This window comes from Natrix helvetica, assembly GCF_964273705.1.
Source record: "Natrix helvetica genome assembly, chromosome: 3".
In the NCBI taxonomy this organism is placed as follows: Eukaryota; Metazoa; Chordata; class Lepidosauria; order Squamata; family Natricidae; genus Natrix; species Natrix helvetica.
The window spans coordinates 104,869,442-104,883,423 of record NC_138549.1 but is presented as its reverse complement, the minus strand read 5'-3'; the positions used below and the strand labels follow the sequence as shown (position 1 = coordinate 104,883,423).

At 43.9% G+C, this 13,982-nt stretch overlaps 1 protein-coding gene across 9 annotated transcripts in view; it reads right to left on the bottom strand.

The window, feature by feature from the left end:
* DOCK7 (dedicator of cytokinesis 7) overlaps positions 1–13,982 on the bottom strand; it is a gene marked incomplete at its 3' end in the record, with an annotated part of 182,067 nt that overhangs the window by 44,585 nt on the left and 123,500 nt on the right. For all 9 annotated transcript variants that reach the window (XM_081946639.1, XM_081946640.1, XM_081946644.1 and 6 more), the window contains 3 exons: positions 13,191–13,330; positions 2,809–2,978; positions 326–480 (listed from right to left, as the gene is read on the bottom strand). In XM_081946639.1, coding sequence (XP_081802765.1) covers positions 326–480; positions 2,809–2,978; positions 13,191–13,330 — 465 coding nt within the window. The remainder of the gene's footprint in view (positions 1–325; positions 481–2,808; positions 2,979–13,190; positions 13,331–13,982) is intronic.

Sequence of the window (13,982 nt, the reverse complement as noted above, 5' to 3'; positions counted from 1 at the left end):
ATTAAGTCCAGTTGTCTTTTGAAAAAAGTACATCTGGGAGAGTCATAACCTAGATGATTGAAAATCTCCATCGATAGTTATATTTTGATGCACTGTCTTAAAGCACCATAGTATCGCATTATTGTGTTATACTTTCCCAAAGAACCAAAACAATCATATTCCAGTATTATCATCTTCCCCTATTCATTCTTTAGTTTCCATGAAATATGTAAGAATATTGACATCATTTCATGGCATGGCTTTCACCCAGTGTTGTTGTTTCATGAATGCAGATTCCCAAATATTTATTTGTACATAGGTCTATTGAAGGATGATGTTTTTGTACCGTTGATGTGAGGAGAAAACTGGTAGGCCGGGTGAGCTGTGGGACAGGGGTCCCTGCAATGGCCATAGCAACTGTCTGACTGATCATGTTCCCACCCTCACTTTCACAATCCTCCACTGCGACACAGCTTGGTCTTCCACGCTGGTTGTGACTTTCTGTAGCAAAACAATTCCAATGAAATGAAACATTAATGTGGTTGCTTTAATACACTTAATAGCAAAGCACAGAAAAGTTTTTGCATTAGATGGCATATAAATAACCCTCAGGATCCCAATCAGAAAGGTTCATTTTAGCCACCTAGTCTAATTCAAATTAAAATAGACCCATCCTAATTATTTCTAACATTACAGCAGAATTTGTACTTAAAAGCAGTAAGTACTGCAGTCTGGGAGGGCAGCAATAGGTATTAGTCTTTGGTGATACATCCTTTCAGGTATTTGAGGATTCTAGAATGTTTAAGTAATCATTTTTAAATGGATGAAAGAATGATGTCACTTTTTTTTTTTATTTGTCCAATTTATGTAACTCCCCATCACACAAGTGACTGTAGTACGGCGGTTCTCAACCTGTGGGTCGCAACCCCTTTGGGGGTCGAACGACCCTTTCACAGGGGTCACCTAAGACCATCGGAAAATACATGGTCTTTCTACGGCCTAGAGGATTAAGCAGACCTCATGAGGAAGAGGTGCGTACTGAACACACAAATGTGGTTGGCAACGTGGAAGGAGCCACATGGCTTTTAGGATCCTGGTGCTGTTCCTGCAGGTTTAATCTTTTTCCAACTCCCACTGTCTTTTCCCATTGACAAATCAGCCACAGGAGCTAAATCGAGAATAGAAAGCCCAGCACCTTAAGCTGGGAGAAAGGAGCAGGGAGCGAGAGAGAGGGAGGGAGGGAGGGAGGAGAGACTCACCCCGATCTCTCCGGTGGCTGCTAGGTGTAATAAGCGAGTTAGAAACTCCCGCTGGATTTCAAGCTCTTTTTGCTCATGAAGTTTTCTCAGCGGCGCTATCACACACATACACAAAAACCAACCGGAGTCCCTTGTTAATTCTCCCCCCGGTTTGCCCTTTTGAAAACGCGGGCTGTCTAATACCTGCGAAACCTTATTAGGAAATGTATGTCAGAGTTTTGAGCCCAGGTGAGAAGCTGGATTTTGAGCGAGGGCATGTAAAGTGGCCCGGGGTGGGGGTGGGGGCAGGCATCCGCCTCCTCCGGAGCGAACCGCTTGTAGTTTTGACAACAAATGCTGGTGACCTGCCGCAAGCCAGAGGGGAAGAGTCAGCCTCCTTGAGGCAGGAACAGATGGGCTGGCTGTGCCGAGAGGGGAGGGCGACCGGTGTGATGGCCTGGGGGACGGGGAAAAAGGAGGAAGAAAACAGCCACGGTCGCTGCAATAAACAACCCTCCGCAGTTATATAGCTGTCGGGGGGGTCGCTTTAGACGTTGGAGATTCCAGAATCCATGGGGACACAGGTTCCCTAGGCTAATCAGTTTATGTCCTAAAGGTGCTTTTTCTGGAGGCAACTGGACTTTGTTTTTCCTTTGAAGACATTTGGCTTCTCATCCAAGCAGCTTCTTCAGCTCTGACAGGACAGTGAGCAATGGAAGGATATATATTCCTTGGAGACTGAAATCCTTCCATTCCCCACTATTCTGTCAGAGCTGAAGAAGCTTCTTGGAGGAGAAGTTATGAAGTAGCAATGAAAATTTTATGGTTGGGGGTCACCACAACATGGGGAACTGTATTAAAGGGTCGCAGCATTGGGAAGGTTGAGAATCACTGCTCTAGTAGGTCTTTGCTTGTCAGAAGGTCACAAAAAGTGATCACATGGCCCTGGAAGACTGCAACAGTCATAAATACATGCCAGTTGCCAAGCGTCTGTATACTGATCACATGACCCTGGGGATGTTGTAAGTTCATAAGTATGAAAAACTGATCATGTCACTTTTTTTTCAGTGCCTTTGTAACTTTGGAGTGTCACTAAACAAGGGCGTATAAGTCGAGGACTACCTATACACCATACGTTCATTTCCTATTCTTCAGGTAATCCTCGATTTACAAGAGTTCATTTAGTGACCGTTCAAAGGTACAACGACACTGAAAAAAAATGTTTCATGATCGTACTTCATGCTTATGACCAGCATTCCCATGGTCACGTGGTCAAAATTCAGATGCTTGGCAACTGAATCATACTTATGAGCCTTGCAGGGTCCCAAGGTCATGTGATCCCCTTTTGAAACCTTCTGACAAATAATCAATGGGGAAGCCAAATTCACTTAATAACTGGGTTACTAACTGACCTACTGCAATGATTCACTGTGTGCTTGATGTGGAATTGCAAAGGCAAATAGACATTTCAAGCACACATTCAAGCTTTTGGATTCAGTTTAGAAACTCTTTAAAAAAAACACAATTTGCTCTTTTAACTAAATACAGTATTCAGGTAGCAGTGCAGTTAATGGGCTAGCATACCAAATACCTGTGAAATCATACAGCTGGGGCACACTCTCCATGATCACTCCAATCAGAGGCAAGTATAGAGTAGCCACCCTGGCCTTTACTTGTGGGTCAGAGTACCGTGGGTCGGAGTCATGGCTAGATAGTAAATTGTGTACCATGTTGATGACTTTCTTATGCAATCCAAACAAACTATTTTTTTAAAAAAAGAGACAGTAGGATGAGTTAATGGTTTTAGAGCAGATATGGCATGGTAAACACACATATATGCACACTCACAAATTTGACTTTCAATTATATCCCTTATTTTATTATTTTTTTCAATTTCACCTTACCCTTTATTTAGCTAATCTGAAACAATGTTGCAAAAATATTGCAGAATTAGAATAGGCGAGACAGCAGCCAGACTGGGTATGCTCCATCCATTAACCAATCAGACTGAGTCTACACTTACGATGTCATCGGGCCCTTGTGCTCCTCCCCCGTTTCAGATGAAGGAAAACTGTAGACTCAAGTGAGAATTGTGAGCAAAACATGAAAGTCTATAGTTACTGTATCTCTCTCTCTCTCTCCTCCGCACAAGGAATTCCCTTGCATGACCCATACCAGGGTGCGGCTGGCTGCTGTCTCTACTCTACCAGAAAATGAGCGTATCAGGTAAGGACCAACATCCATTTTCCTGTTATCGTAGAGACAGCAGCCAGACTGGGACGAACCAAAGACCGGGCTGTCCACTAGGGTGGGAAATTGTAAAAAAAAAGGTCCGTTAGGGCACAAGCACTTGTTGCAGCACCCTGCGCCCAAAGGCCGCGTCAGCTGACGCATACTTGTCCAAATTGTAATGACGTATGAAGACTGTAGGAGATGCCCAAGTGGCCGCCCGGCAAACTTCTTCCAAGGTGGGTTGAGTGGACCAAGCTGCAGATGTCGCAGCGCTGCGTGTAGAGTGAGCTGTAATGTTTGCAGGGACCTGTATGGATTGAAGTTCATAAGACAGTTTAATACAGGCTCTTATCCAGCGCCCCAGACTAGACGATGAAGCCTTGGTACCCAAGGAGGCCTGGCGAAAGGAGATGAAGAGAGCTTCCGAGTGGCGGAACGAGGCGGTGCGGTCGATGTAAATCTTGAGGGCACGACGTATGTCAAGAGTGTGCCACTTGCGCTCCCTCTTGTGACAGGGAGACGGACAGAAATCAGGTAAGGTGAACTCCTGACCTCGGTGGAAACAGCTATTGACCTTCGGTATGAATGTCGGGTCCAACTCAGTCTGGATGGAACATGCACAAGTCATGCCTGACTGAAAGAGCAGCCAAATCAGAAATACGTCTGGCTGAGGTTACAGCCACCAAAAACAGCGTTTTGAAGGACAACAGTTTCAAAGAAGTGGATCTTATAGGTTCAAAGGGCGCGGAAGTCAAAGCCTCTAGGACACGAGGTAAGTCCCAAGTCAGATATCTATGTATGGCAGGAGTACGCAGATTGGACGCTCCACAGAGAAATCTCCGGATCAAGGGGTGAGACGGTAGATGTTTGAATGCCAGGCCATCCAGAACAGAGGCCAGAGCGTAGCGTGTTAGGGGTATGTCCCTGATCAAGCCCCCTCTGCAGGAAGTCCAATATCTGCGGAATGGATGCCCTAAGTGGGTCAACAGTCTGGTTGGAACACCACAGAGCAAGAGTATGCCACGTGGCGTCATAAATGCGGTTAGTAGAGCTTCTGCGTGATGCCTGAATGGTAGCAATGACGTTGAGGGAAATGTTATTGTCTGTTAAGGCTTGCCGCTCAATCACCAATTGCAGCCACTGGGGGTCGGGATGACAAACTGACCCTTGGTGTAGAGACAGAAGAGACCGTGGGATGTGCCATGGGGTGGAGATTGACAGAGTCACTAGGTCAGCATACCAAGGCTGGCATGGCCAATTCGGCGCTAGCAGCAAAAGTTCTGTCTCCTGCTCCAGCATTTTTTGAATTACCCTCTGAATGAGGGGAAGGGGAGGAAATGCGTACAGGAGACCCCTGGGCCACTGGCATCTGAGATCGTCTACTACTTCTGACATGGGGTCCATGAACCTCGAGTAATACCTGGGTACATGGTTGTTGTCTGCCGTCGCGAACAGGTCTAGGATTGGGAGGCCGAACCATAGTGTCAGTCGATGGAAGAGGCTCGGATGGATGGTCCACTCCGCCTGATCTATCGTTGTCCGGCTCAGCCAGTCTGCTTGGACGTTGGAGACCCCTGAGATGTGTTCTGCCCTGAGAGATGACAGGTGAGATTCCGCCCACTGGCACAACAGGTTGGACTCCTGCATCAGGAACCAGGAACGAGTTCCCCCCTGTCTGTTTATTTGTGCCTTGGTCGTGGCATTGTCCATGAGGACTAATATGTGTCAGGCCTGAACTCTGTGGTGGAAGTGTCTGTGGGAAAGGCAAACTGCCCGCAATTCTAGCCAATTTATACTGTTTTGGCTCTCTTTGAGGGACCACTGACCCTGAGCCACTAGGTCCTGCATGTGTGCCCCCCATCGTGTCAGACTTGCGTCCATCGTAAGTGTGAGACAGCACAGCTCCCTGAACAACATCCCTTGCAAAATCGCCAGAGACTGCCACCATTTGAGAGAGTGTAATACCTGTCTGGGAAGGGGGACCCTGAGAGGAGAGCTGCCCCTGTTGGCTTTTGATGTGGAAGCATGAACCATTGAAGGCTCCTGCTGTGAAACCTGGCCCACGGGACAATCCCGAAGCAGGATACCATCTTGCCCAAGACTTGAGAGAGAAGAAGGGATGCCTTGCGTAGACGTGGCACCTTCCTGACAAGTTCCCTCAGACTGAGAATGCATCGTTGGATAGGAACACCCTCTCCACCATGGTGTCTATCAAGACCCCGAGTGGAGAAGGCGAGTGCTGGGAATGAGGTGACTCTTTTTGAGATTCATCCTGAACCTGTGATTCCGCAAGGTGTGAATGGTGAGGGCAAGATCTCTTTCTGCCTGAACCGGAGACCTGGACAAGAGGATGTCGTCCAGGTAACAGAGAATCCGAACTGGGAATGACCTGATGTGGGCGGCCAGTGCTGCCAGTACTTTTGTGAATACCCTGGGGCAGAGGATACACCGAACGGAAGAGCTCGGTACTGTGCCTCCCCCCATAGGAGAAGCGGAGATATTTTTGGTGGTCTATGAAGATGGGAGATATGAAGGTAAGCTTCGGTCAAGTCTACCGACGTGAGGAAGTCGCCTTTCCTGACCATCTGGAGGATGGTGTGCAGAGAATGCATTTTGCCGATAGACAATGTGGCGGTTCAATGTTTTTAGATCTAAAATTGCTCTCCATACTCCGGAATTCTTCAGTACCACAAAGAGGGGGGAATAAAAACCCTGCCCTTCCTAATGGGGAGGAACTGGTTGGATGGCCGGATCTCCAACAGGTGCTGAATGGCCTGTTCAGTCAGTGCCCTCTTGCGAGGACACCAAGAGACCGGGCATGGCACGAAGTGTTCCTGGGGGATGGAAAGGAATTCTAGCATGAGACCAAATTTGACAGTTTTGAGTACCCAATTGTCTGTTGTGGTCTCCTCCCAGCGATGGGCAAAGAACTTCAGGCGGCCTCCAATCGGGAGAGAATCCAGATAGTCATTTCCTACGTGAAAAATGGTGGTTGCCTCCTCCACGGTAAGATTTCTTGGAGGGGAAACGTTTCTATTGGACCTGTCCTGGTGAGATCCCTGTCTGGGAGTGTAGGTTTGGCGTTGTGGACGGGGGAAGAAAGATCCCCCGTCCGCCGGTCAAAAGGGCAACTTCCTATAGAAGGGAGCGGGCCAACTGTCCTGTTTCTTGTAGATGGATGAAAGGACTTTGCACTTGTCTTTAGATTCCGTGAGATACAGGTCTAAGGGATTACCAAATAATTGGGTGCCACTGAATGGGGAGGCTGCTAGGCACCATTTGGTACGGACATCTGCCTGCCATGGCTTGAGCCAAGCAGACGCCGGCCATGACTGAAGAGCCCATGGCTTTAGAAGCGAATCTAGCAGCATTAAAGGAAGAATGAGCCGCAAATTCAACCGCTGCCCTGATCTTGTTGAAATCCCTATGTGATCTAGTGTCAGTAGGAGTGATGTTCTCCTGAAGCTGTTCAATCCAAGCCAAGGCCGCCCTGGAGAAAAAGGAAGTGGCCTTAGAGGCCCAGGCCCCAGCCTGATAGTTTTAGACTAAGGTTTGATCTGACCTTTTTTCCTCAGGCTTGAGAACGTCCTCAGGGGCTCCAGAGACCACAGTAGATGAAGACAGGGCTGCAACTGGTGCGTCCACTGAGGGAGTCTCAAAGAACTTGGTGAGGTCTGGTGCAATGTTGTAGAGACATTTGTCAAGGTTGGTCAGCTGTGGGCCCGTGCCTGGAGACTCCCACTGCTTCTGGATGACGTTCAGGAATATCTTGGGAACAGGGATCACTTCTTTTTCCACCGGGGGTTCGGTGAATGGGATACTGGGACCCTCAATTGAAGCCGGTTCTGCAGGTTTATCCTGTGAGGTAGAAGCTGAAGCAGAAGATGGTAAGTTAGCAGCTTTAATGGCCTTAAGTAGAAGGGACTTGAAACAATCAGTTTTGAATAATCCGGTAAAGGCTGGGCAGTTAGAATATGTTGTTGTTTTGGGGCCCTCTGAAATTCTTTCTCAAGGCCCTTCTGCCTGCGCTCTTCTGCCCTGGTAGTCGCTTTAGAGACCTTGGGGTTTACTCCTGGCTTGCCTCTTCCTGCTGCTCTTTGCCTCTGATGGCCTTGCCTCCTCTAATCCTGCATTCGTATCCATAGCTGAATCAGCCATTTCCCCAAGCATAAATCAACACCCCAATAAGACAGGCAACGGTCTCACCCATTTGCTGGCCAGGCACTCCTGATCCGGTCCACCTGGGGTGATCCCGCATTGCTGGGCACTCCAAATAGCTGCTGTAGATTTCTCACCTTTTTTAAAATGTCCAAAATGGCCGACTTTTTTCCAATGAGGCTTTTCCAAGCCTCAAAATGGCCACCGCTATCTTCGCGGGCTTTTCCGACCCGCAAAATGGTCGCCGATACTAAGTGTGGCCAGGTGATCTGCAGAATGGCCACCGGACTCGCCTGGAACCGCTGCGTGCGAAACGGTCAATTGCGCGTCCCTCCGAGTGCCCAGAATCAAGGAGTGTAGCGGGGAAACAGCCGTGGAGCCATAGCTCGTGAGCTGGCCGATCTGATTGCAAGGCAGGCTTCCTGAGTGAACTCGTGGCCACAGGCAATCAGACAGCTGAGGAGAGGCAGCCAGAGATCTGTTTCGAATTTCCCTCCAATTTGTAGAATAAAGAATTATTTAAGGAACCAATTTAAAGAAACAATTTTTTTTGGAAAAATTCACTAATTAAAGATATAATTAAATAATTTGGAGGAGAGATCAATTCTCACAGCCAGTCCAGGTTGGACTGAGTCTGAAAACTGGGGAGGAGCCACAAGGGCCCGATGACATCATGTGCAGACTCAGTCCTATTGGTTAATGGACGGAGCATACCCAGTCTTGCTGCTGTCTCTACGATAACTGGAAAATTAACCTGTTAAACTAGAATATGCAAAATACTAATAAATAATATTAGCCGCTTGATTCTGCGTCTTTAGCTCCAGACACAAAATGTAGACAGTGGTTAATATATAAACTGATCTGCAGTTAAATTATTAATTTTATGATGCGCATTTATGAAAAAGGAGAAAAAAGAAGATACACAAACAAAAGAGGGGAAAGAGGGGAGGAGCACAAAATGTACAAATAATTTCTAAACATCATAAACATCATTCAACCAGTGTATTCCATCGCTGGCCATCGGGGGCGAGCAACTGGCCCCCGTGGAGCGGGCGCGCAATTTGGGCGTCCTCCTAGACGCCCGGCTGTCTATGGAAGACCATGTGGCAGCCGTGGCAAGGGGGGCGTTCCACCAGGTTCGCCTGGTGTGCCAATTGCGCCCCCTATTGGACCGGGATGCCCTCCGCACAGTCACTCACGTGCTGGTGACGTCTCGCCTGGACTACTGTAATGCTCTCTACATGGGGCTCCCCTTGAGATGCACCCGGAGACTGCAACTGGTCCAGAATGCGGCCGCGCGGGCAATTATGGGGAGAACGAGGTTCTCCCATATAACACCTCTCCTGCGCGAGCTGCACTGGCTCCCTGTGGTCTACCGGGTGCGCTTCAAGGTGTTAGTTACCATCTTTAAAGCGCTCCATGGCACAGGACCTAGCTATTTGCGGGATCGCATTCTGCCCCATACATCCCTGCGACCAATTCGCTCTCACAGAGAGGGACTCCTCCGGGTGCCGTCCACCAGACAGTGTCAGAGGGCGGCGCCCAGGAGTAGGGCCTTCTCTGTGATGGGCCCAGCCCTCTGGAATGACCTCCCCCCAGACATCAGGATAACGACCAATCTCCGCTCCTTCCGCACGAAACTCAAGACCCACCTCTTCCAACTAGCCGGCCTGGCTTAAACTAGAACTTTCTAACCTCCCTGGCAATTTTAATTACGGTAAATGTAAATTTTGGGGTTTTAAATTATTTTAACTGTTTTAATTTATTGTTATTTATTTTAACCTAGTGGCTTTTATTGGAATCTTATTTGTTAAGCATTGATGTCACCTCCTCCATGCCACATCTGTATATTTGTTTTGATTGTACGTCGCCCCGAGTCCCTTTGCGGAGAGGGGGCGACTGATAAGTCAAATAAATAAATAAATAATAATAATTAGAATTTTTTTTAAAATTTCAATGTTTCCTTAATTTAAATAACTAAATGCACTCCATCATTTTAAAAGTGCTAATCATTACTAAAATATTATACAAATATTAAATGCAACAGTCAACATGGTATATAAGTCATAAAATAAGAATTACAGGAATTTCTATCTAAGCAATTAAGACTTTATACTAAGAGAAACTCACATCTCAGACATGGAACAAGCCCATATATGGAATTATAATCCGAAAATATTTCTAAGTTTATTACATTCTGTTTCCGATTTATTTTTGAAATACAAAGTTATTTCAGACACCAAGGCATATACCAAGAACTTAATTAGACATTCTTCTGCAGATTAAATGAGTATACTGTATTTTTCAGAGTGTAAGACACTCCTTTCCCCCCTAAAAGAGGGTGAAAAATTAGGTGTGTCTTATACACTGAATGTAGCCCTGCCCACCTGTTGGCCCCCACCCTTCGGCCTCTGCGTGTTGCGTTTTAGACTTGTTTTAGGCTGCAGGGATTGCCAGAGATTCCCCCTCCCTCCATGCCTTGTTTTTGGCCTCTGCACCTCGCGTTTTTAGCCTCCGAACTCTCTATTTCAGACCCGTTCAAGGCTGCGGGTATCATCAGAGCACATCGCCACCTCCACACATCGCATTTTCAGCCTCACAACTAGCGAACCTGTTGCTAAAGTTCACCTCTGGAAACAGATGATTGGGGGTATTCCGGGAGGCTGATCCACCCGCTAATCAGCTGCTCTTGCTAAATCAGGATAATGTGCTGAAGCTGACCAGGTTGTTTGCTAAGGACACTAGCCAGATGAATACGTATGGATGCTGGTAGGCAGAGGCAGAATTTTTTTTCTTATATTCTGCAAAATACGGTAGTTTCCAAAATGACTACTCTTGCAGCAGTTACCACAAATAAAACTAATTCAGCATACTTTGTAAGAGTATAAGATTTAGTCATTCTGAGAGTTTTGTGATGCTTGGTACTTTCAGTTTTAGATGATTTATCATTTTAAGTACTTTGCTTCTTCCTATTCTTCCCCATTTTTACTTTTTCCCATTGATGGGTACAGCAAGAGTTCCCAAAGGTTAATTCTCAGAACCGGAGATAGCCCCAAAGTAGCAGAACGTGATCCATCTTTATTTTAGTTATCGAATATCACAAACCAAGACTGGAGCACAACACAGATTATTTAAGAAGTAGTGATGTCACAGCAACCCATGTTAATAAGAAAACAAAAACATGTATGGTAACATCATGGTGCAAATTTCTTCTTATATACTGTATTTCCCTCCTAACATTGGACAAACATATGTACAATTTGGTATCTATTTCATTTATTATGTTGCATTTTCATCACTTGCCTTCCACTGTAGTGGCCCACGGTTATACAAGAAAAAAAATACATTTGAGATGAATACATACGTAACAAAAGAAAATAAAAAAACCAATCTAACTTATGTTGGAACATTCAACTTTATTACAGGTAGTCTTGACTTATAATTTAATTAGTGACCATTCAAAGTTACAACGGCACTGAAAAATGTGACTTACGACCCTTTTTCACAATTATGATCTTTGCAGAATCCCCATAATCATGTGGTTCAAATTCAGATGCTTGGCAACTGAGTCATATTTATGACAGTTGCTGTGTCCCAGGGTCATGTGATCACCTTTTGCAAACTTCTGACAAGCCAAGTCAATGGGGAAGCCAGATTCACTTAACAACTGAGTTACTAATTTATCTATTGCAGAGATTCACTTAACAACTGTGGCAAGAAAGATGATAAAGTGAGGCAAAACTCGCTTAACACCAAAAATTTTGGGTTAAATTGTGATCACAAGTCCGAGGAGTACCTGTACTTATAAAAGTAGTGTCTCTTTTGAGTTGAGTAGCTTGAAATCTAAGTCAAGAATTAAAATGATAATTCATTAGCAAGCCCTGTTCAAAATGGAATTTTAATATGGAATTTAAAAAACTGGAGTTCTTTGCCATAAATTTTAGAGGTATGAATAGGTGCATTTTTGATTTTCAAAACCATTTGATACTTGCGAGTTATGTGTGAATAAAACTACCGCAACCAATCTTCCTTCAATGGTTGAGATGGAGCAAGCTCTGGTGACAAATACAGTCAAATCACTAATTGGTCTCTGCCCATTCTTTTCAATGCTTTATTCATAAGCAACATTTCTGCCACACCATATCACAACGTATTCCTTGAGTGGTTTATCACACATATATAAACGACGGCATTTTGCTTGGTTATGAAGCATCCCAATGATAGTTCTCTCTAGAAAATGGGGACCTAGAACTGATCACAACCTACAGACAAAGGTTGCTAGGAATAACCCTGACTGGGCATAACTCATCAAAACTGACCCTAATATAAATGGGAAATTTCATCTTTGCAGTTGGAAAAAAATATATGAGAAAAAAACATCAATAATACATATCATGTCTTGCAGTGATGAAATGAAATAATTGCTGTACTTTGGCTTTACATGCTTTATTCTTTAACGAGTGATGGAGTCAGTTAAAATTTATCTACCACTTCCTCCATTACATACATTTTTCATTGTGAGTGGTTACTGACCCCAATTACTTCATATGAGACTATACTATTCAACCACAGACTATTCTAATGGAAAATAAAAGCTTGGTTTAAAACAAAACAACCCCTTTCTAATGATGCCATGATATTTTATCGTATTTTCCATTTGTATGATTTTCTTGACGCCTGTGGGTTCTCATACATGAGTAATAGTTAATTTTTTCTGACAATGGACCACACAGTATAGGGGAGAATAGAAAACGTTGTCTTGCAATCAAACTTTATTACCATGCATTAGGCGTGATTCCATTTTTTACTTCTGTAATCAGGATATTATGCTAGGTTGCCCCTGCTGAAGGCCCTTCAATCTTTTAAGAAATATGTGGCTGTTTTACTTGTTTCCTCTTTTTAATTATCCTGATCTGAAAAAACTCTTCTGGTAGTCCTTGACTTATGACCCCAACTGAACCTAAAGTTTCTGTTGCTCAGTGAATTCTGTCCCGTGTTATGACCTTTCTTGCAAGAATTGTTAAGTGAATCATTGCAGTTGTTACGTTAGTAACATGGCTGTTAAGTGAATATGGCTTTCCCATTGACCCAAAAGTGTTTTTTCAAGAGGCAACTGGACGTCTGTGTTTTTTCTTTGAAGATGTTTCGCCTCTTATCCAAGAAGCTTCTAATATTCCTTGCAGACAGCTGGTCATTTGCATTTTCATTTGCTTATCAGAAGGTTACCAGTGACCTTGGGACACTGCAATCACCATAAATATGAGTCAGTTGCCAAGTATCTGAATTTTCATCATGTGACCACGGGTATGCTGCCACAGTTGTAAGTGAGAAAAATAATCATAAGTCACTTTTTTCAGTGCTGTTGTAACTTGTTGAACAGTCATTAAATGAACTGACGTAAGTTGAAGACTACCTGTACAACTATCTAAGCAAATTTAAAGAGTGGTTGAGTGTGAAAGGAACAAGGACCTGACAAGAAATACATTCTTTCACAATCCTGTGACAATACATTTGAATGTAATGAGAGAGGATTTTTTTTTTAAAAAAAAATTATAGTCGATTGGAAACAATTTTAAAATTTACCTATCTGCTTCAGGATCTAGAATGACAGCTAGTTCAGTAAGCACCAGTCCTGCCAAATAATGCTGTTGACGAAAAGGAACGGAAAACTCAAACATATTTGCAATCTTCTGATCCTGGACATTTGTTGAGAAGCCAGAACTCTGTAACACAAAAATACAACTTCTCGTAGGTTTTTTATATGTATTAGTCCTAGTTGCCTCCACAACCTCATCCCATTATTTATTTATATAAATAACTTCATAATAAGACAACAGCATGAAAAAAGAAAACAACAACAACAAAGAAATACGTTCAACCTTAGTTCGGCAAAAGAATTTATCTGCTTTTTTATTAGCTAAATATAACAGGACTTGTTTGTCGCAAATTAAAAGGAATTCCTGATATATCTAGATGGAATGTAGGAATGGGGATCACATTATTAATATTATTGATGTTACTATTCGGTTTCCATTTTTATGCATTTAACATACTTGGGCATTCAAGTTACAAATTTTAGACATTAGATAGTTTAATGAAGATAACAATTCAAGTTAAGACATGGTTTGCAATAACCATGTTGATAAGTTATAATAAGTATATTTATATATTGTCAAAATCAATGAAGTAACTGGTTTATATTTACATTTATCACATCAAGTCAAAATCAATCAAGTAACAGTTTGGTTTAACACAGCACAACTTATTTTTAAAAATCTGCATTTAAAGGAGAACAGAGCTAAAGAAGAATCTAATTCTATATGAAATGCTACAGTCCATTGGATTATAATTAGCCTCCTAACACTACATTATACT